Genomic DNA, 22,184 nt, shown 5'->3' with positions numbered 1-22,184 from the left:
CCAAGTCACTCACAACAGATTTCCTGGGAGCCTGGTTTCTAAGAGGCAATTCCATAACAAAGGTCTTTCTCACAATAGTGGGGTGCTCAACAGAGAACCTTTGAAGTGCAGGGCTAGAGATGGGGTCGGTTTCAGGCACTCAGGCAGATCATAAGGGAGAAATGATTTCTCCATCCTGATTTTATATGGGATTCTCATTCCTTCCCTTTCCCTACACTTCCACCTCAGCAAAAAAACATTGGGTATGATACAAAAAGGCACAAGTCAATTGTTACCTTAACAAGGATTGCCCCCTTAAAGCAGGCTTGCATTTAAACAATCTGCTGTGGTTTGTTGCCTTTGGAAGGAAGGAGTCTCCCCTCTTTCCTTGCTGCTTCATTCCTGGATTCAAGAAGGCTTAATTTGCACCTATTTTGGTAAGCAGACCTTTCCAAATTCCTCTGCCAAAGAGACAAAGAAGTGCCCAAAAGCAGAGGCAAGCTCTTCTCCTTACCCATCCCCAGGGCACATTCAGGATGAACTGCTGCTAGAGCAAGACCTGCCCCTTTTCCAGCTATACTGGTAACCAGGACCTCACTGTAGGTAAATGACTCCTGCAGGCATTAGCCAGCCTCCCCCGGTTAGGAGAACAAGAATAAGCACTCATCTTGTCCCTGAGCCCCTGGTTTGGGACAGTGTTAGAAGAAGCAAAGCAGCTGATGTCCTGCTTTCTACCATGTCAACCACCCGAAATATCGTCGTAATTGTTTGAATGCATTTGTATCAGCAGGAGCCGTGGTGCTGCCTTCGAACTTATTCAAACTACAGTTGCTGCACCTGGAACCTGTTCGCTGCTGCACTGCGCCAGCTGAGTGTGTCGCTTGCTCCGGCTCAAACAAGAAGCTCACTGTTGTAAAGTAGGTTCTTGAGGCAGCAGGTGGTCTTTAGGTATTTATTATGTTACAAGGTCAATCAGGTTTAATCAATATCAAGTATTAACAGGACAAAGGTAATGGGGAGAGCCCATGAGCTCCCACCACCTGGGCTACATTTCCATCAACTGCCTGGGTTGGAACTCTGAGACCAACATAAGCATTCCACCCACTCACACAACATTCTCTACTGTCATCACAGCATTCATGCAGACATCCAAGCAGGGAGGGAAACAGGATACAAACACTCACCACTGTGGAAGTCTTAGAACTGACACGTCTCAAACAGCACCTCGAACCACCAGCATTTTCATCATCTACCCGACACTCGACCATCAAACCAACCTCGGTGGCCCCACCAACCCACATCCTTCAAACACTGCATCGAACTGACCCTCAAACCTGACTCGACAACTGCTCCCCATTTGGATCCCTTCAAATTGCCACATCTGAACCTGATTTAACTTGATCTCACAATGTTAAGAAGACAGGTTTGAGGCTGTTGAAATACCAAGAACTGATTAAGGTAGTGTGTGAAGGCCTCGACCCCGAGGTCCGCTTGTGGGACTCTAGAGACTTCTAAGCCACCCATTTTTCACCTTTTTCCACCAAAGACATATTTTTTTGACAACATTGAACTGATGTATTGTCTTTTCCTCCCTGCTAAGTATCCAGAGTGCTTGCATCATTACATTCTGCATTTCTCGGTCTTCCTTGACAGGGCTGGCTTCCTTTTTAGTACAGTTCTTATTGCATATTGTGTGTTAAAGTATAAACATTTTCATAGCACCTTGATTGGACATTCATTTATTTTAGACTGTTGTACTATTGTTGTTTGGGTTGCTATTGTCTCACAGTCACATTACCACAAAAGGCGAAGGAGCTATATCTCTCGACTGAGCTTGGTGCATCTTTATGATTGGGATCACTGTTGTGTTCAAGAACTATGAGAGCATAGTAGGCGGTTTTGCCACTGCACATCCTTGTACTCATGCAGGGTAGTAGTGAATTCATCAAAGGAACACTTAATGATGCTAGATCTGTCAAATGTTTCCTGGACAACTTAGCCTTTGGACTTATCTTCGCAATCAATTCAGGGAAGGCTTGCCCTAACTGAGGTGTGCACGCTGACCTTATTTAATTTGTAGTAATATTGGCGCCCATATGTATGTTTTCCAGCAGTCCGGCCAGCAAGACATGAAGTAACTGGTTGTTTTGGAGGGCCACCTCCAGCGGTCCATTCACAAGCAGCTTTATTATGGTCTCACTAATACTGTCCATACTTTTATAGGACACTAGATAGAGTTTTACCCACTTTGAGTCACCCTTTATGCGGATCTCAAAAGTTTGCTGTACACCCTGTCCACATCTAATGTGTCCACTACAAAAACATCCTGAAACCGATCCATCAATTCAGCTTTCGTCCTTCCCTATGCATCCTTCTAATTGTTACACCACCTTGTTCACCATGTCCACCATTAACTGAAATTGATGAAGCACAATGACATCTAAAATGTCATCCTCTACCCCTGTGCACCTCCTTAATGCCCCAGCACAATTGCTCCTTCAGTCAATCTGTAGGTTCTTTACTGTCAATTGAAATCGTATGTGCTTGCAAGCCAACCATTGTCAATACTTTTTGTGTTGGATGTTTTTAGTTACTACTGAAGCAGCAGCTCTCATGTCATACAAAAGGGTGACTCCACCTCCCCCCACTTTGGCCTTTACCACACGTCTTTCCCAAAGGTGATGTGTCACAAAGTTCAAACCTCATCTATTCTATGTGGCACGACTTCTTGCTTCATATGAGGGTTCTTGTCCTCAACTCAGTATGCCTCTGCTCTCCAATTGGCACTTGTAACAGTTGGATGTATCCACTTAGCACTCCCTCTCCCAAGACCACCAGCTTGATCCCTGTTTGGACAATTGCTGCCAACTTAGATACAGCTTTCCCTTTCTTCACTTTCTCTAGCGCTTGTTGTATATGCTCCAGAACCATGGATGCACTACATTTGTCCTCTGCTCTCTACTGTGACGAATCTGAGGATGTCATCCCTTCTCCCCTAGTCAGAGACCTTTCTCATGGTGCCAGGGCATTGTGTCCACAGTACAATAGTCCCCCAGGGGGTGGTGCACTGAGGGAGGTTCCCATGAGGGAGGAACCCCCTTATGGGATTGAGGACGACTACGCCAAGGGAACGCAGTATTCCCCCGCATCAGTACACCTAAACCCTTTCCCAATGTCAAATCCTCATTCTCTTCTTTTGATAGGGCCAATGTCTGCTATTGTCAAGTCTGCCAACCTAATATACTTGATAATGTTAAAACATCCAAAAATATAATGCATGCTGCATATGGCTCTATTTCAAGTATTTGGAAACCTGATCTACTTGGCATGATTAAAACATCAGAGAATGCACAGTATACTGCATATGGTATTGGGAAATGTAATCCACTTCACAAGACTGAAAGATTAGAGAATGTAAGGTATGCTACATCTGACTTTATTTTATGTACTGAGAAGATGACGATGACGAGTCCAAGGATCACTTTGGAGGAGCAAAGTGAGCGCTCTACCTTCTCAATGAATGTGAATGGCCCAAACCCGTTCCATTTTCCAATATGGGAGTTTAAATATACGACAGCTGAGATGCGAAGATAGACCTGTCCTCCAAGGAGGAAGCCAGTGAGCCGTGCCGCAGGCAATCAGACGAGATCCAGCAAGGGGGAAGCCGTGATTGGTGGAGAGCCTGAATGCGGTCCAGGAAGCAAGGAGTGCTCAGGCTGCTGCCAAGAAGAACCTCCAGGCATCCAGAGCACCAGAGAAGCATCCATGAGAGAGGACACACCGCCAGGAGAAGTAGACGTCCCCAGAGCTGCTGCAGACAGCGACAGAGTCCAGCACGCTACTAGAGCCTCAAGACACGCAGCAGCTGCTTGGAAAACGTTGGTACCTGCCAAGGAGAGGCAAACAGGTATGCAGGTTACCCGAGAGGTGCTGGAGGTCTGGGAGAGAAAGGGGGAGAAGGTGTAAGTTGGAACAAGAGGGTCTGGGACCCTGGGAATGAAGTCTGGGACCCATATCAGAAACAGAAACAAAGGCCAATCAGAATATTGAGAGTCTGGGACCCGCACTCATATGAGAAACAGAAACAAAGCCAATCAGGCTATTACAAGTAGGGGACTTGCACCCAAAGAGGGACAGTCCACGAGAGGACAAAGTTTTGGCAGGAGAATATACCAAGCTGATTTGAATATTACCAGTCTGGGACCAGCACCCAAACGAGAAGTTCATAAAAATTTCTGCTTGGGAGGAGAGTGAACCAAGCAGTCATAAACCGAGCCATTCTGAATACTGCAAGTCTGGGACCTGCACCCAAAATAAGTAAAGGATACATAATGAAACAAACCCTATGTTTGGTAAAAGGAGTGTGCCAAGTTTGGGTGATAAACGGAAATACAAGGAGCATATTCTTGTGAACTGCCTACTGACCATTGTATAACAAAATACGTGCCTCAGAGGCCCCAGACGGAGAGAAAGACTACAAGGGGAAAGGATTATGACCCGAACCTTGGAGTCCTGTAGTTTTGAACATTTCTTTATTTTCATCGCTTTTAATAACCCGAGAGACTGGGAATGTTTCTGTTGGTTGGATCTACAATGAACACTTTACTCTGGGAAGAGATCATCCTTGGAAACAGAATATGTTCCCTATTTGGGAACTCCCATCCCTTGCACACTATCTATGGCTAGATAAGCCCAGTATTTTTAGAATCTTAATAAACAAATATGTTCAATATTAATGAAATAAGGACATAGCATTCAATATAGAAGAATGTACAGTTAAATAAGGAATTGTATCAGAGATGAGCATTAATTAAAACTTCACAGTAGGTTCTTCAATTTTTCTCTAAACAATTTATTGTTCCATACAGGTATGCCCAACGCGTTTCGAGATCAACTCTCTTCATCAGGGCCTGTAAATGAATTCAACTTTCAAAATCTATAAATGCAAAAAAGACATTTCAGACATGTCTGTCAGTTGACTTGTGTGCCCTAAGTTACAAAAGTTGTGCTAAAACATATCAAAGTACATTTTGTGAATACATCGGTGAGCCTGGTTAATTAAGTTTGCAAACAATACTTGAACACAAATAGTCTCTTATTCGAGTCATCCTGTGTAATTAGGAAAGATAACCAACAATTTTGTAGAGCTTCTAATGCGACGGATGTACATAATCAAAAAGCACACAATCCTGTAGGATATATATTGCCCTTGGGTTATTTTAGAAAAATTTCAACCAAAATGGGATTAAGTATGGAATACAACATAAGGTTGTATATACTGTAGGTGGTAAAAAGGAAAACCAATTAATGCAAGCATACCCTATGCTCATCTTGCTGTGAAGATATCCAGTATAGGTATATCCACATGAAGGTCGGTTGTGACTCCAAATATCAGGTGTAGGGGAATTGTGAAACACCTATGGAAATCATGAGATGTATATATGTAAGGGATAGTTCAAGAGAGTGGATGAAAATTTTAAAAGTAAGTTAAAATGGCACTTACTATCATAAAGTCCTATTAATGATGGATCCCCGGAAGGGGAAAATGGAGATGAGATTTAGTCCCTGACTATGGATCTTTTAGGTAGTCAAGATGCACAAAGTAAGGCTGGCAACATAGAAAGAAGTAGCGCCAAAAAAAAGGGCTAAATAAGTAAATAACCTTTTTAGAAGGTGGTTTAAAGATGGATCGAGTGGCTATAAGCAATCCAAAGTAAGACTTACTTAAACAGGAACAGGAAGAATCCAAGGAAGCCGTTCGAGTCGCCGAGTGTGTTCTATTGTCCAAAATGGTGGCTTAAATATGCGTAATAGGTATGACGTCATCACGTCGCTGACGTGAATGATGTCACAAATGTCAATGACAATAATGGCGGCTTGTAAAAATACGTTGTGGACGTGACTGATGTCACAATGGTAAACACCATGTAATAATGGTGGTATTATTTTAATGAGTGGCATCAATAGCCTGATCTGTGTAAGATCTTGAAGGGAGAAATGGATACGAATGACAATAACAGTATTAGCGGCTGGTAAAAACACGTCATGGACGCAACAGATGTCACAATTGTAAACACCATTTAATAATGGCGGTATTATTATAATAATGAATGGCATCAATTGCCTGATCTGTGAAAGGTCTAGAGGATAAAAGTGGAAGCGTCATCAAAAAGACAAGAATGGTAAGTATAATGCACAGCAAGTAGAATCATGTAGATACTGCTCAGCAAGTGCCCTGTATTGTAGTGGAGTCATGTAAATAAGGCAGAAAAGTTAAAGGATCAAAAGGAAGGATTAGTTCGAATGGAGTAAACGAGAAGGGGAAAATTAGTAAGAGGTGTATGTAATCTCATCGGTAGACATGAAGACAAATCCTGCTAGGTGGGTACTATATAATAATAATCCACGTAAGCTGTCATCATATCAGAAAATGTTCGCAATCTGTTAATACATAAAATGTAATATGCGGAATAGGAGTATATTCCTATTTGGCAGAAAAATTATACAACAATCTCAGAACATTTTCATTGAAGGTTCTGTCTCTTTGGTAGGAGTGCACAATCTAGTATTGTGATGTCAGATGGAAGGAATGCATGCTTTTCACTAGAACACCATTTCACAATGTGTCTAAGGGTTAAAGGACTCGCAAAATGGTCCTAAGTAAAAATCTTCATGAAGATCATGAGGTTTAACAGCAGCTAATTTGTGTATCCACCGCAATTGTCTTTGGGCTAGCTTTCTTTTTTTTTTTAGCAAAGTCTCCTCCCCTCGGTAATGAATGTACCACTGCTAAAATGACCCATCTTAATTGGGTGATGTTGTGGCCATTTTCTTTAAAATGTCTGAACACTGGGGATTTATCGTTGTTGGTTCTGATATTTGATTTGTGCTCCGTCCAGCGTTCCTTTGCTTTTCTTAGTTTTGCCAACATAATATTTGCCACAAGGGCATCTGAGGGCATACACCACATTTGTACTGTCACATGTAGCGAAATCCATAAGGAATATTTTTTTTACCATTACTGGGATGGCGAATGTGATCTCCTTTAATGATGTTGGTGCAATGTGGACAATGAAGGCATGGATAGGTGCCAGGTTTTTGTTTTTTCAGCATAGATTGATTAGAGATTGTGGTCTTCTCAGCATTAACAAGGCTATCCTTGAAGTTTTTGCCCCTTTTGTAAGCCAACATAGGCGGTTCAGGGAACAATCTCTTCAAGTTAGGATCTGATCTTATGAGGTCCCAGTTCTTTGTGATGATTCTCTTAATTTGGTAACTTTGGCTCGAAAATTTGAAAGTATGAATGAGTCTTGTTGGAGGTTTTTTTGGTTTTTCTTCCAGCAAATTAGACCTGGTGAGGGATTCTGTACGTACCACTGCTTTCTCTGGGATTTCATCAGGAAAACCTCTCTTCTGAAATCTGTTTTCATGTCTTCATATTCTCCTTGGAGATGTCTGGTATCTGATTTAATTCTTTTAAGTCTAAACATCTGGCTGAAGGGTAAATTATCCTTGAGGTGAGTAGGATGGAAGCTTCCAAAATGTAGTGTGCTATTGCAGTGTGTGGGTTTTCTGTAGATGCTCGTAAACAAGGTTGTTCCTATTTTACCGATGTTAATGTCCAGGAAATGAATATAAGGTTGTCCAATTTCAAGAGTAAAGGTGATTCTATCATTACAGCTGTTGGGGTATTCAAAAAATTGATTGAGTTCTTCCATGGTCCCGTTCCATATACCAAAAATGTTGATGTACCTTTTCCAGAAACCAACCTTGTTTTTCCAGGGATCTTTGTTGAGTATGTGAGTTTACTCGAAGTGGAACATAAAAATGTTTGCATAAGATGGTGAAACAGGTGAGCCCAATGATGTTCCAGCTGTTTGTAGAAAGAATTTGCCATCAAACCGAAAGTAGTTATTGAAAGGGATGATGTTGATCAATTCTATTGCGAATACCTTATGGATCAAAGTCTCTCTATGTTTTAAGAGGAACCATTCTAGGGAATCGATGCCTTGTTGGTGTGGGATCGAAGTGTATAGACTGTTGACATCCAGTGTAAATAAAATAGCCGAAGGATTGTCAATCTGTATTTCTTTCAATAGTCTCAGGAAGTGTGCTGTATCCTTAAGATATGTGGATGTCTGTTGGACCAAGGGTTGCAACACCTGGTCTAAGTAGACCGCTAATGGATGAAAAATACTTTCTGTCCCAGCGACAATGGGTCTGAATGGAGGATTGATTTTATTTTTGTGTATTTTCGGAAGTCCATCGAATACCGAAGTTACCGGAAATTTCTTGATCAGGAAGTCACTTGTCTGATCTGATATCCAATCCATATCTGAGGCTTCGTCTATTGTCTTTTTGATGGTGTCTTTTATTGAGGATACAGGGTCTGAGTCCGGAATAAGTAGGTTCAAGCAACCTGAGTTGTAAAAGTCAGTATCCATTAGTACCAATGCTCCTCCCTTGTCGGCTGATTTCAATGTGATGATCGTATCATCTGCTAGCTCCTTTATCAATTTTAATTGGTGTTTTCTGATGTTCACTTTATTGGGTTGAGTGTATTTTGGACGTTTCAGTTCCTTTGATGTTTTTAGATTAAATAAATTGATGACTGGGTGGTTAATCTGTGGATGGAATGAGCTCTTGTTCTTCAGTTCAAGATAATCATGTTTTTTGCGTGGATTAGTAGTTTCGGAAGTGAATCAAAGAATACTTCGAGTGCCATTTTGCGTACAAGTTTAAACAAGTTGACTTCCTCTTCTAAGTTGGTAGTATTAGTGGTAGGAATAAATGATAATCCTAGATTGAGAGTGTCCATTTGAGATGTAGTCAACTGTTTGGAGGAAATGTTAAGGATAATGGATTCTATTGTTTGTTTTTTTGCCTTGGTTTTCTTTTGCCCTCTTCGGGTTTTCCTCCTCCTAAAAAAACGGGTGCAGTTGATGTAGTTGCTGCTGTTACAGGCTGAGTAGACGTCTCTGCTACCTCCGGCGGGGGATGTGTCTGGTGTAGATGGGATGTGGCTCGAGGTATCTTGTTCCCCACTGGTCACGTCACTACTATCACTATTATTTGTAGGTCCTGGTGGTTTAGGTGGTCTTGTGGGTCCTGGTCTTGGGTTGTTATAGACATCTTGCCAGAGATCATCCTTGCACAGTTGGTTTAAGTTATTAGTGTTAGAGACAGAGTTCAGCTTCTTTGAGACACAACAGTGACAGACTTTATAGTTTTGGACAATTCCTTAGTTTTCTTAGAGGCAGGGAAAGCCCTCTTAGCTTTAGGGACAGAGGCATTTTTCCAACCCTTTTTCATATAATAAAAGTTTCTGCCCAAAAACATGCCCCCTTTGTGTCCGAGCCTTACTTCTGCACCCACTCACTACACAAAACATTTCTGCACCCAGTCTCAAAACTCCTCTAGCCTGCAATCTTTCCCTGGACTTCAACCATAGTACCACTTTCTCGTCCCCTTCTCAACATTCCTCTAAAACTCCCATTAGTATCATACGGATGATAATCCGGATTATAGGACTGCTGCTGTCCCCAGTGTGCATTCATACTCTGGGCCCTGCAAAATCAGCAGATTTTTCTCATGTGCTATCCAGCACTACAAGCTGCAATTAACAATTTAAATGGCGCATTTTTATCATTATGCCGAAGTGCATGTTGCGTGCTCCTAAATTAGACAAATTGAGGCAAAGTCTTCTTCTGAGCATTACCAAAACTCATCTGGCATCCGTTTTGCCCTGTATTCATTGTGGGCACTTGCGGCCACTCTCAAGATAGCCGCCCCAGCCACGGCAGTAAAGTCAGCCTCCTTATCTAAACCAGGTCCCTTGTGCTTGGCTGCCATACCTTTACTTCTACCTATCAAGGCCACCGGTTGGCGGTAGCCGGCACCAGCAACAAAGGCCCACATCTAAGGCCCCTATCTAAGGCCCCTGTCCGGGCATTGTTGGGTTTGTGACCCTCATATCTCATTACTGGGAAAGAAATGCGCCTTGCGGCTGGGCACTGCATACATGCGCACCTGGACTATGGCAGCCCCCCTTCCGACATCACATGAGTGCTGACTGTCTGGTCTGTTACCGGGCCCATCTCTCCTCTGACTCTCTGCCACTAGTAACTTTGATCACTCTGCCATCCCAACTGGCACTCTCCCCTACACTACATGCTCAAATCTGTTCATTTTTGTCTCCCCCTTTCTGAGTTATCGTTTCCATTGCCTCTACCTCTGCACTGCTGTGCTGCAATAATTGTAAATTTAAGTTGTGCTCACACCCCGCATTGTTTGCATGCCTGTAGCTTAAAATTGAATTTCGGTTGTGCTCACATTTTGCTTTTCTTGTGACTGCGCTGACTGGTAACCTTTGCCCTCTGTTCTGTCTGTTTCCTGCTCCCTTACCCTTTTCAGTTCCCATTGTTTTTCATTGTTTTTTCCCCCAGTCCTGTTTGTGCCCAGTCCCCTTTGTGCGCCTCCTGCCTACTTCACCCCACCTACCTCAGCCACGCTGCTTGGTTTCCATCTCTCCTATCTTCTCTAACTGCTTCTCTATCTACTGTCCTTTACCTCTTACTAAGTCTGGCAGGAAGAAACTCAAGAAGGACAAACTGGGCTCCAACACAGGTCTGCCTATTGCTGACACCGACGTCAGTGCTTACGCCAGAGACGCTCTCACTGACATCCTCTTTGTCGTTCCTTCATCCGACCTATGGACTCTTCATATGGTTGCTCTGCTCTCTCCCTACTCTTCCTCACACAATAACAGGAGGTCCTTCTTGCCTTCTTCTCCACCTCCAGGGTCATCATAAATGTCTATTGTAATGGTACCATACTGGTACAAGGGCCTCAAACCAACCTCCTACTTTTTGATAGGCTCCTCCCCCTATGCCTTATCAACTTTCCACCTACCTCCTCACAGGCTCCCATGCCATCTGCTTCCACAGCCTCCCTCGCCTTCTGACCATATGGCCTCTCTCACCATGGCTCCCTTGTAGCCTTTAACCCATCTGGCTCACCTGCCTGCACTCTCCTCACTGACATCCTTGTCATCTTCCGGTCCACTGCCTCCTCCTACCTCTATCTCTCAGGCACTCTCGCCGCTTACAGGGGGGTGACTTCTGTCCCCTGTTCCCCCATAGGTTTCTCAAAAATGGCAACCTGCTCCATGTTGCCACGCTTGACTCTCGCTCTGCTGCCAAGCACCTCTCTGACATCTGCCACCTCCTTGAACTCCTGGATCTTGATGTTCTTGCTCTCAATGAGACATGGTTTAAGGACAGCTCTGTCACGAGTTTAGACACACTTCTCCCTGAAGGCTGCAAGATCCTCTCTGAGCCCAGGCCCAAAAGGCCAGGAGGTGGAGTAGCCCTCATTTCTTCTGAGTGGATCCTTGTTTCCGTTATTCCCACTCAGGCCTACTCCTCCTTTGAATGCCTGGTCTGCAGGCACTCTCTCTCCTGTCTCCTCTCTTACCCTGGACACCTCCTATCGGCAGCCGGGCCAGTCTACTCTCTTCCTCTCGGAATGGGCGGACATGGCCTATGCTCTCCTTTCCTCCTCTCCCCAACTTCTCCAGCTGGGATCTTAACATCCATCTTGACTCTCCCGACTCTTCAGGACCTTTCTGCAATTTATGAGACTCTTTCTCTCTCCATTCTACCTTGGATGCTCTCAACTCCACAGACATCCCCCTTTCTATCCCGCTCACTACCTCACTCTCCTGGACTGACCACTCTCTTCATGCTTGAAGCTCTCTTCTCCTTTAGCACTGGTACACCCTGCACCACCGACCGCCTTCAAGGTCTTCCGACCCATGAAACGTGTGTCAGTGGCTGCCTTTGCCTCCACCTACTCTCCTCCTACTCCTGCGGCTGACTCCCACCCTGACAAACTTTTCTAACTTTCACCTTTCCATCTCCAATACTCTTGACATTCTTGCCCCTGCCAAAAGGGTCTGACTGAAGCATGCCAAAAAGTGCAACTCTTGGTACTATTCCGATCTGGCTGCCCTTAAACGCAAGTGCAGAGCAGAAGAACGAAAATGGGGATCTTCAGGTGTACCCTCTGACAAGCTGGCCTGCCGCCTTCTTCAACGGCAATACAGACTCTGCATCCGGTCCAAGAAGAGAGTCCATATTCAAGCCCGCATCTCCACGGCATCTAACAACACAACCAAACTTTTCAAAGTCTGGAAGAAACTGGCCAATCCTAATGCAGCTTCATCTTCTACTGCACCCACCCAGGCCCTTTGCTCACTCCTGGCTGCACACTTCACCGCCAAAACACAGGACATCCTGACCTCTCTCGCCTCCGCACCCACTCATGCACCAACATCTCTTGGGCCCCCCTCCGTCACCCACACCTCTCACCCTCTTCCCTCCTCCCTGGGGGTGTCTGAAAGGCTCTGAGATCTGGAACCCTGGATGCGTAGTTGCCCAGTGCTGAATAATTAATCTGCAATTACAGAAGGGAGGATTTGTGATAACTGTCTCTAATGGGTGAATCTCCCACCTGCCTCTGACCGATTTCCTTCCCACTGGGTTCTTTTCTCACAGTTATTTGTAGGGTGAGCTATCCGTCCTGCGTTTCTTGTGCAGGGGCGCTTGACTTTTGTTGGCGAGCTGCCCGAGTTGCTTCACTGGTGCAGTACGCCTTCCTTGGGGCCAGGCCTGCTGTGACCCCCGACTCTGCTGGCAGGCAGGTAGGTTTGTTAATTCTAAGTTTTTGTTCTGTTTATGGTGGGAATTCGTTAATGTTTTTATCTCCCTCTTTTCGGGTGCGAAGGTCTTGATGCTGGCGTGCCGGATGGAGAGGCGCATTTCAAGGTAAGAGAAAGCGCGAAGCGCAGCACCTTTATTGTCTTTTGAAGCTAACCTGTGTTTTCTTCTTCTCCTCACAGGCCGCTTTGGTGCTGCAAGTGGATGAGAGTGCAATGAAAAACAGGCTCCAGAATCCATTAAAGTAGTACAGCGCTGTGCGGTGGTTTAATATTGAAAGCGAACCTGAATTTCTCTTTTCCTTTGCAGATGTTGCTGTGGTGCTCCAGATGGAAGAGTGGCGTAGCGGGATGGAATTCAGGTAAGACTGATGGAATTCGATGTTTTGGAAGCGCACGTTCTAATATTGGTTTCCCTTTCTCGTTATTGCAGGTCGCAATGTTCAAACAGCAGCTGTGGTAGCGGTTCGCCCGGAATTCCTTAAACTAGTACTTACAGGTGAGTGATGTTTCTTCTTCTCTCGGTTTAAGATTGCAGCCCAGTTGAGATGCTGAGTGATGGTGGTGTTTTCTCAGGTAAAACAGAATAATCTTGCAGGATTACAGGAAGATGCTGAAGACCAGGAGTTGGACACGGTGAGCGTCACGCTGCTGGTTGCAGAATAACACAAAGCATGTTCTGCAGTCAGGGTGTGGTTTATATAGTCCAGGTAAAGTAGTACCAGGGAAAGTAGTTCCAGGCCTGCCACACCCAAAACACTAGACCGCATGGCTTGGTTCTTAGAACTAGACTGTGTGGGTGCTTCCATGTTGGATTTAAAGACCCATGTACATAAATGGGACCTAGTTTGAACAGCCCTTCCTTCCTACATATGAGCCTGGTGCCAAAGGCGCCAGAACTGGCTCCAGGAGCCCTTTTGCAGTGGTTTTAAGGCCCTCAGGGTTGTGGTGGGAGCCTGCTTGTGGCACAACTTGTGCCCCCTCACAGTGGTCATGACAGTCACACCTGAGGTGGTCTCTAGACAAGTCCGTTCTATGAAAGCCTCTTCCAAACAGGTGGTCCCCTGCCCTTCCAAATCCATCAAGGACAACATTGATACCCTCGCTCCAGCCTTGACAGACCACGGTAACATCTCCTTTGCCACTGGTGTTTTCCCCACTTCTCTCAAGCACTCTCTTGTGCACCCTCTGCTCAAAAAACCTTCTGCCAACCTTCTATTCCGGCTAACTACTGCCCTATCTCCATCACTCCTTTCCTGGGAAAACTCCTGGAGAAGTTGGCTATCTCTCAGCTTACCCTCCACACTGAATCTGTAGGTTGTCTCCATGACCAGAGCATCCAGAAGACGAATATGCCCTTCTGAACACCTGTGAAGACCTGCTCTCAAATCTGGACTCTAACTCTCCCTCTGTCCTCATTCTTCTTGACCTCTCTTCTGCTTTTGATACGGTAAACCACAACATCCTGATCTCCCTGGGCATCATAGATCAGGCCCTGGCGTGGCTTATCTCCTTTCGCTCTGACCGTCCTTCACAGGTAGAATATTGGTCTTTTCTCTCTGCTATCACTCTCTCTACTGTGGTGTCGCCCAAGGATCGAACTTATACCCCTGGTTCTTCAATGTCTAGATGGTCCCTCTGGCCCACAGGATCTCTGCCTTCACCTCCAACTTTCAGTGTTATGTGGATGACACAGCTCTCTTTCGGGCTACCCTTGGCCTCCTCCTCCTTGCTCATTCCTGACTGTTTTTCTGCAATTCAGAATTGGTGTGCTGCGAACGATCTCTGCCATAATGCCAGCAAGACAGAGATAGTCCTCTTTGGGACCCTTGCTCCTGCTTTCCCACTTGGCCCTGCACCCTCACTCCAGGGTCGTCTCCTCCTCTCACATCTCGGGCATCTCTAAAAAGTCCCATTACCAGCTGCACCTCCTCAGAGGTATTCAACCTTTTCTCACTATCCCCCAGAAGCTCACCGTCTCCAGAGCCCTGGTCCTCTCTAGGGTGGAGTACTGTAAGAGCATCTTTCTAAATCTACCTGCCACTACTCTTTGCCCTTCACAACTTATCCAGAACAGGACTGCGAGACTTGTCTTTGGCCTCAAGCCCAGGGATCGTATCTCTCCAGCTCTGAAATCACCCCACTGGCTCCCTGTGGCTGCAACAATGAAGTTCAAGACCCTCTGCATCCTCCACAAGGCTTTCAGGGGCTGGGGATTGCACTACCTCCAACTTTCTCTTCCTAAGCAGCTTCCTTCTCGAGCCCTCCACTCATCCACCTCTAACCCTCTGAGGGTTAGACACTTCTCCAGGCAGAGAGTGGGGGGTAGATCTCTTTCCTCATCTGGGGCCTCCCTCTAGAACAGCCTCCCTGCCTCTCTCAAACTTGAGCAGGACCACCTCTGGTTCCGGAAGCAACTCAAGACCTTGCTTTTCGCTTCCGCTCTTCCTCTCCTTTGCTGATTCCCTGACTGCTCTGCACACTGGTCACCTGGCCACCCATTGAACTTCAGGTCCGGGCTCCTGCATGTCCAGATACCCTTGCACTGCCTCCGGGCATCCCTGCACTTACGAGCCTATATCTGCAACCCTACCCCTGCACTTACGAGCCTATATCTGCAACCCTACCGCGATTCTCTGCACTTATGAGCCGCTTACCGGCAGCACTTACGAGCTACCTGCACTTTCCCTCAACCCACCTGATACTTCTACCCCTCCATCCGCCACCGCAGTTGCACGATCTGTATACCACAAGGCCTAGTAAGTTTGTTGTGTTGTCTTCCCTCGGTCCTCCATCCCTTGTCTTGTCGTGCCTAGAAACACTTGTGTGCAGGCGTATTATAAATGACTTATCATATCATGCCCGACATGCCTCACACTCTTTAGTATCATGTCCGACAACTGGGCACAACACGCAGCTGTCTTGTGTGTTGATAATGGACATTGTCCTCCGACACTTACCGCAAGCCTTAAAACCAAAAGGTTTCTCACTCATTTTGAGAAAAGAATTTTGAATTTCCAATTAAAATTGAAAAAGAAAAAAACATTCAAATTTGAGTGACCATTGGAGCCAGTGGCTCAGAACAAGTTTCGAAGTCACATAATCAGTGTCATTGTTAAATGAATGATTGTGGTTGGCTAGTCAATGCTAGTTATAACCTAGATACCGTAGCTTCCAGTGGGTGCAGCGAGATGTGACAAGGCCAGCACCACCCAGCATGATGCAAGTGTGATTAAAAAATCTCCAGTGTCCAAGCTATCTAAGAAAAGGAATCTGAAGAATGTGCTCTTTTTGCCCTTGAGCGTGATTGAGATGAGACCAGGAATTACCATGTAGGGGTGGTTTTCTGATGAGAGTTCAGCCAGGAGTTCACAAATCAATGTATGGGGTTATACTGGGAAGTGATTGCGGGGGTTGTATGCCTGGGGTTCCTCCGTAATCTCCATTCTCTTGAGTTTGCCTGGGTGAATGGCCACAGCATGTGTATGAGGTGGTCAGTACTGATTGACTGGCCGACAAATGCTTGAGTGGTACAAGTGTGTATGATTGTTGGTTAGGGTTACCCTCTAGTCTCCAGTTTAGTATAAAAGCTGACAGACTGCACCAGGAAAATGGTTTAGCTGTTGGAATTTGCCCCTGAAGCATCCAGAGTGGCATACTGACCCATGGACAACAACAGAAGCACAGCACCAGAGTCTTTTGGATTCTCGAAACCATAATAGTGAAGCTATGCCTCTCTCCGGACCAGCAACAACCCTGTGTGTGTGGCTCCTTTCCCTTGATCCAGCAGAGATAGCTGAATCCTTTCTTCAGGACACATCTGCTCCCCCTGCTCAAAGAAGAGGCCTGGCTACCTCGTTATTACTGACTATTGGCTCCCCATCCAGTCCCATCAGAGTCTGACCATCAACCTTACAATGAAAGGAGAAACTACGCTCCCAGCATGACAACATTTAGATATGCTGCAAGCTATATGAATACCTATTCAAAAGATCGGATATTCTGTACCCTCTGAATACTATGACCAGCCACCAAGTGAAAGTGCACAGACATGGATGAAAGTCAAAATGCTGTTTCTCCAAAAATAGAAGGGATAGAAGAGGATAGAATCCTTACTGTTTTGCAACCAAATGAAAAATAAAGAGTCAACACTTACCATCATCTTCTGGGACATAGTACGCCAATTTATTATTTAGAACACTTAATTTATACAATACAATTGTATGTTAACATAAAATTAAAACTTCATACAAAAGCAAACTTCCTGCTACAAGAAAGTGATTGTAAACAAATATGTCTGCTTCACTACTGGCAGATCTACTGCTGTACCCGTATTATTTGAACATTGATTAAAATACATTTCAAATTCACTGCATCTGTGGATAAGTAGCAGTGCTAGATCATAAGGCAAAAGAATTTGCAAATAAGCAAGTTCCCAAATCTGAAGTTGACTGGACTGACAACTACGTGTGAAAAGCCTGGGCTGGCTCTCTACACTAGGCACAAGAAGCCAGTATTGTGAAGGGGGAAACCCCGCCATCGTCATGCTAAAGAGCCACTATTGTCACTTTAATCTGAGGAAAGGTATGAAACTCATGAATATGCATCACGCTATCATATTTCCAAATGGCCATGCCTTACCTAAAAAATAAAATTGTTTCATCCCATAAAAATCAATACAGTTAACAGAATCATCAACAGAACCTTTCACTTTCTGCGGTTAGCAGTGCCTGTGTTCCTTTTCAAATTTTGGGATTGTATATATCGAAATTTACATTGCATTTGGAAAATATGACCAAAAGCACACTACCAAAGCACGCCAGTCAAGGGAACCTCTACTGCGTGGAATTCCACAAACTGGCAATGGCATGAAGTAGCAGTCGACATGCTGAAAGACCCGATGCAATACACTTGCATACCGACAACCTCAGATCTTCAGTATTACAGGTCTGTGACAGAGACCAGTGTACATTCAAATGGGGTGAATGTATGCTCTAGAAAATTAAAGTCACAACTAGGTTTAATGGACATTGTCATCCTCACTGCTGAGATCCCATTCGTCGGTGCCTGTCTCTGTATTTAACTGCAGACCTACTCTAATTGAGGATGGGCCAAAAGTGATAGAATTACTGTCTGCTGTTTTTCCTATTTTGGTGCTGCTTGTCTCTACCATATCTTCCTCCCCAGAAGATATTGCTTCATCTGGTAAACTGCTGTGTAGAAGCATCTCCATTCCAGAATCTGAGCTTGCCGCTCTATACATCTTGGGTGCTTTCTCACCTTCAAGGAAACAGAAAATGTTCTGTGAGCAGAAGATAAAAGACGCAAACATTACAGGGTTCGGACCTACCTCATTGGTTGAATTGGTGTGGCACAAATTACATCTATTTTGGCACAAAGTACTATACAGCCATAGAAATATATATTGTTAGGATATATGAAAACAAAATGAGTTCAAATTAAGTGACTGAAAAATCCACAAAACAACCAAAAATGGTTTTTCCAATTGACATCTTTGGAAGTACAAGAGCTTTCCCATCTGGTGAGCCTCCCTGCCCACACATCAACCATTGTATTATTCCTGCCATCCCTTCCCTTAACTCCCGGCCGCAATGCAGGCAAACAAACATGCAAAGATGCATTCACCATTTCCCAGCCTTGCATTACATTAATACGCATATTTTGTCATTTTGATAAATGTACATTCATTATTAGAATTTGTAGAGCAATATGGTGAATTTTTAATTTGGATTTGTAATCAAATGTTCATTGCAACTTCCAATTATGGACACACAATTTAATCTGGGCAAAGGTACTTTCATTTTTGCCATTTGTCTATGTAAACTTGGTTTATTATACGTTGTAAAGCATGGAAGCACTTTGACACATTGCAGTTTTTTGAGTGGTAAATGTAGAAGGAGAATTAATTGCAGGCTGACAGAAAGTTGAAGAAGGGAGGAAGTTTAATACAAAATCCAGAAAGAGCAAAGTGAAGTGCGCTCAAAGTGACAAATCGACTTTTTCGTACCATTTGAATTTTCAACAGGTTATTTCCTAAGAGAAGTTTGGTTAGTCCATTTTTTGCCAGTTGAAGTAATTATAATAAGGCTGGATCCTGGAATCTTTAATCAGTCCCATAGGTCAGTAAACTGCTGTCTGGCTCAGTTCCAGTAAGTGGCATTACTGGCACAGAAAGTGACATTCAATGTATATAAAAAGACGAGTATGCCCATGCCAATTTAAACCAATTTCCCCAACTGTGCATTGCTCCACTGAGGGTAAAAAGGACAACTAACCAGGTCATGACATCAGACACAAACATTGAAACTAATCAAAGTATTACAAATACAAAGTGTAGGTGTGAAGGTTTATGAAGAATCTGTTGGAAGATCATAAACATCAGAAAGAACATTATCAAAAGGTAATTTACTCTTCCAATCGATACCTTGCACCCAACGAGGCCCAATGTTATTTAAGACTCTGAAAGCAGTACCAAACACCAGAAGGTGGGCAACTGAATATGCTCATAGTCTTCCCCATTTACCCATACATACAAAGAGAATAAAGATTTTCCATAATAACTTACTAGAAAGTCTTAATTCTATTACAGACAAGGAGGCGAGCATTATGTTTCTTTCTTTATTCTATAAGCTCAGCAGCAAGATATTTTTATGTACCCGAGCACAATAGGTGACGTGTAAAAAGGGTACACCAGAAAATATATAATAAACACATAGAAACATTAGGTTATGTCCTTTAGTCCCTGGGGAAGGAATAACTCAATTTCCCAGGGGACTTCTCTTAAGTTCAGTCAGAGGTCACCAACATGTGACCTTAGTCCTCCAATGAGAATGTAGGTCTCGTCATAAACAGTCCTGAACATGATGTAACTTCCTCTTTCAAGGCTGTGAACTTGAATGTCCATAACTTGGTAAGTAAATGTAACTGTAGACATCTCATAAAGGAAAACAGAATCGAGCTGCAGGTTAGGTGGACTCGTCTGCAGGCACTGTCAAGAGATGGAGAAAATACTAGAATTACTTCATGCAAATGACAACCCTAGTTCTCTTTGTAGGGTCGGAGAGAAAGGCTTGAATTATTTAGAAAGCATATACAAATTGCAAATAATCAGTAATTCATAGATATGTACATGATTATCATCAAGCGTGTTAAGCGCTGCTATTCTTTCTCTCGCCGGGTGGGATAATGCTTGCCTCCTTGTCTTTAATAGAATTAAGACTTTCTAGTAAGTTATTATGGAAAATCTTTATTCTATGTCAAGACCGGAGGCTCACATTAGGCTTGTTTAAAGCTTACTTACCACGATAGACGTCGGCTGATCTACCGGTTTCAGGTAGAATTGCTTAAATATTGATTCGCTTGCCCAGTCTGCAATCCTCATGATGTCCTCTATGCGAACTCCAGCCTGAAAGGCTTTGGAGGCCATGGCTCCGAAGTGCTGGGTATCTATCCCTGCTTGAATTAGAGTCCAACGCACCCAGCATGCCAAAGTTGGAACGGAAACTGCCTTGTGCGGTTTACGCAGAGCTATCAATAGCTGCCCATTAGGTGAGGACCTAAGTGGGGCTGTCTTTTCTTCATAAACCTTCAAGCATTTAACCAAGCAAAGCTTGGGCTGGTCTCTAAAAGCGGGTAAGAAATCACCCTAGAGTTGCATTTCGTCCTCCTGTGTATATGAAATACAATGCCATCAGGAGAAAAAGTCCTGCCCGCTGGATCGACAGCCCTGACGTCAGAGACTCTCCTGCAAGAGACCAGGCAGAGTAGGGTAGTAAGTTTGCCGGATAGGGCCTCACGGGATAACTCCTCATTATGCGGCCAAGACAGAAAAAGATTAAATTTTTTATTAACGTCCCAAGCTTGTTGTAGCGGGACGGAGGGGGACTGTAAGTCTGATACCCTTGAGTAATCTGCAAACGAGGTGGTGTTCTCCTGCTGGGACCTCCTGAAAAAGGTCATGTCCAGCAGAAATGGCTGAACGATAGGCATTCACTGTCCTGTAGGCTAGACCTCTTTCAGCTAAAGAAGCTAGGAAATTCAGGATCTCCTCTACAGGTGCTGAAACTGGATGTAATCCTTTCCTTCGGCACCAGGTGCTCCAGGTGCTCCAAGAGTTGGAATACCTCTTAATGGTAGCAGGAGCCCAGCTTTCCTCGATGAGACTGACCGCCATGCGCGACATGCCGGGGACTCTCCATCTTGACCTGAAATCCTCCAGGTCGCTAGGATCAGTGATCCGCTGAGATGAAGGAGGTGACGCTGCCCTGATGGATCTAGGAAGAGATCCAGAAACTTGGGTAGTAGGATTGGTGAATCCGAGGAAAGTTCCAGAAGAACTGGATACCAGGTTTCAGAGAGGTCCAGACCGGCGCTATGAGGACTAAATCCGAATGCTCCTGACGGGCCTTCGCCAGGGTCCTCGCTATCATGGTGAATGGGGGAAAGGCATAATGTATCCCCTGGGTCCATTGTTGCAGAAATGCATCTGTCGCTGCTGCTGCTGGATCCGGCTTCCAGCTGTAAAACACCGGTAGCTGGGTATTGAGTCTGGAAGCGAAGAGGTCTATGGATATAGGACCCCAAACTTCTTGGAGGCAGAGAAAGATTTCTCTGTTGAGCCTCCAGTTGCTGTAATCTGTGGAGTGACGGGAGTACCAGTCCGCTACCACGTTTGTGATACCAGGGAGATATTCCGCTGTGACTGAAATTCGATGTTCCAAACAGAAATGTCAAAAATCCTTGGCCAATTCTGCTAGAGGCCTCGAACTGGTGCCACCTAGATGATTGATGTACCTTACAGTGGAAATGTTATCCATTTTCAGCAAGATACAGCAACTTGCTCTGCCTTTGGCAAAGCAGCGTACCGCAAAAGAGCCCGAAACTCTGGGCAGTTGATATGCAGATCCAGCTCCTGAGGAGACCAAGTTACTCCCGTGGCGACAGCCACATCTCGCTCCCCAACCGGAGCGACTGGCATCTGATTCGATGATGATATCTGGGGCAGATCCGAAGATGGCTCTGCCATTCCAGGCTTCCATGTGCGTGAGCCACCAGTTGAGCTCTGTTCTTGCCTGAGGTGACAGTGTCAGGCGTTGGGAGTAAGAAAGGCTGTGTCTTAAGTGTTGACCCTTCAATCTTTGGAATTCCCGGTAGTGAAGGGGGCCGGGAAATATTGCCTGGATGGGAGGATAGCAAACCTATTACTCTTGCTACCTCCCGAAGGGAGAAAATACTCCTCTGTTGAAGTCTGCATATCTCCTGTTTGGTGCAGTGAATCTTGGCTTTTGGAGGGCGGAGATGAGAATTCTGAGTATCCACCACGAACCCCAGAAATTCCAGGTTCCTGGATGGATGAAGAATTGACTTTTCCCAGTTTATGAGAAAGCCGAGGCTGTGTAGTAAATCTATGGCTAGTCTGGTCTGCCTCTGAACTAGCTCCTGTGATTGAACCATAAAGATGATGTTG

At 44.7% G+C, this 22,184-nt stretch overlaps 1 protein-coding gene across 3 annotated transcripts in view; it reads right to left on the bottom strand.

Moving 5' to 3' along the window:
• The window catches only part of SLC35C2 (solute carrier family 35 member C2), an 805,952-nt gene that overhangs the window by 157,589 nt on the left and 626,179 nt on the right, over positions 1–22,184 (bottom strand). For 2 of the 3 annotated variants that reach the window (XM_069651204.1, XM_069651205.1), the window contains one exon: positions 16,861–17,977. The exons of the other annotated variant lie outside the window; for it this stretch is intronic. In XM_069651204.1, coding sequence (XP_069507305.1) covers positions 17,718–17,977 — 260 coding nt within the window. In that variant the 3' untranslated portion in view covers positions 16,861–17,717. Of the gene's footprint in view, positions 1–16,860; positions 17,978–22,184 lie in introns of those variants that run through there. 3 annotated transcript variants of the gene reach the window in all.

The sequence above is a fragment of the Ambystoma mexicanum genome, chromosome 3p (assembly GCF_040938575.1).
Source record: "Ambystoma mexicanum isolate Mex_15411 chromosome 3p, UKY_AmexF1_1, whole genome shotgun sequence".
NCBI classification, from domain to species: Eukaryota; Metazoa; Chordata; class Amphibia; order Caudata; family Ambystomatidae; genus Ambystoma; species Ambystoma mexicanum.
The sequence above is the reverse complement of the archived record's forward strand: the minus strand, read 5'-3'. Positions and strand labels throughout refer to the sequence as shown.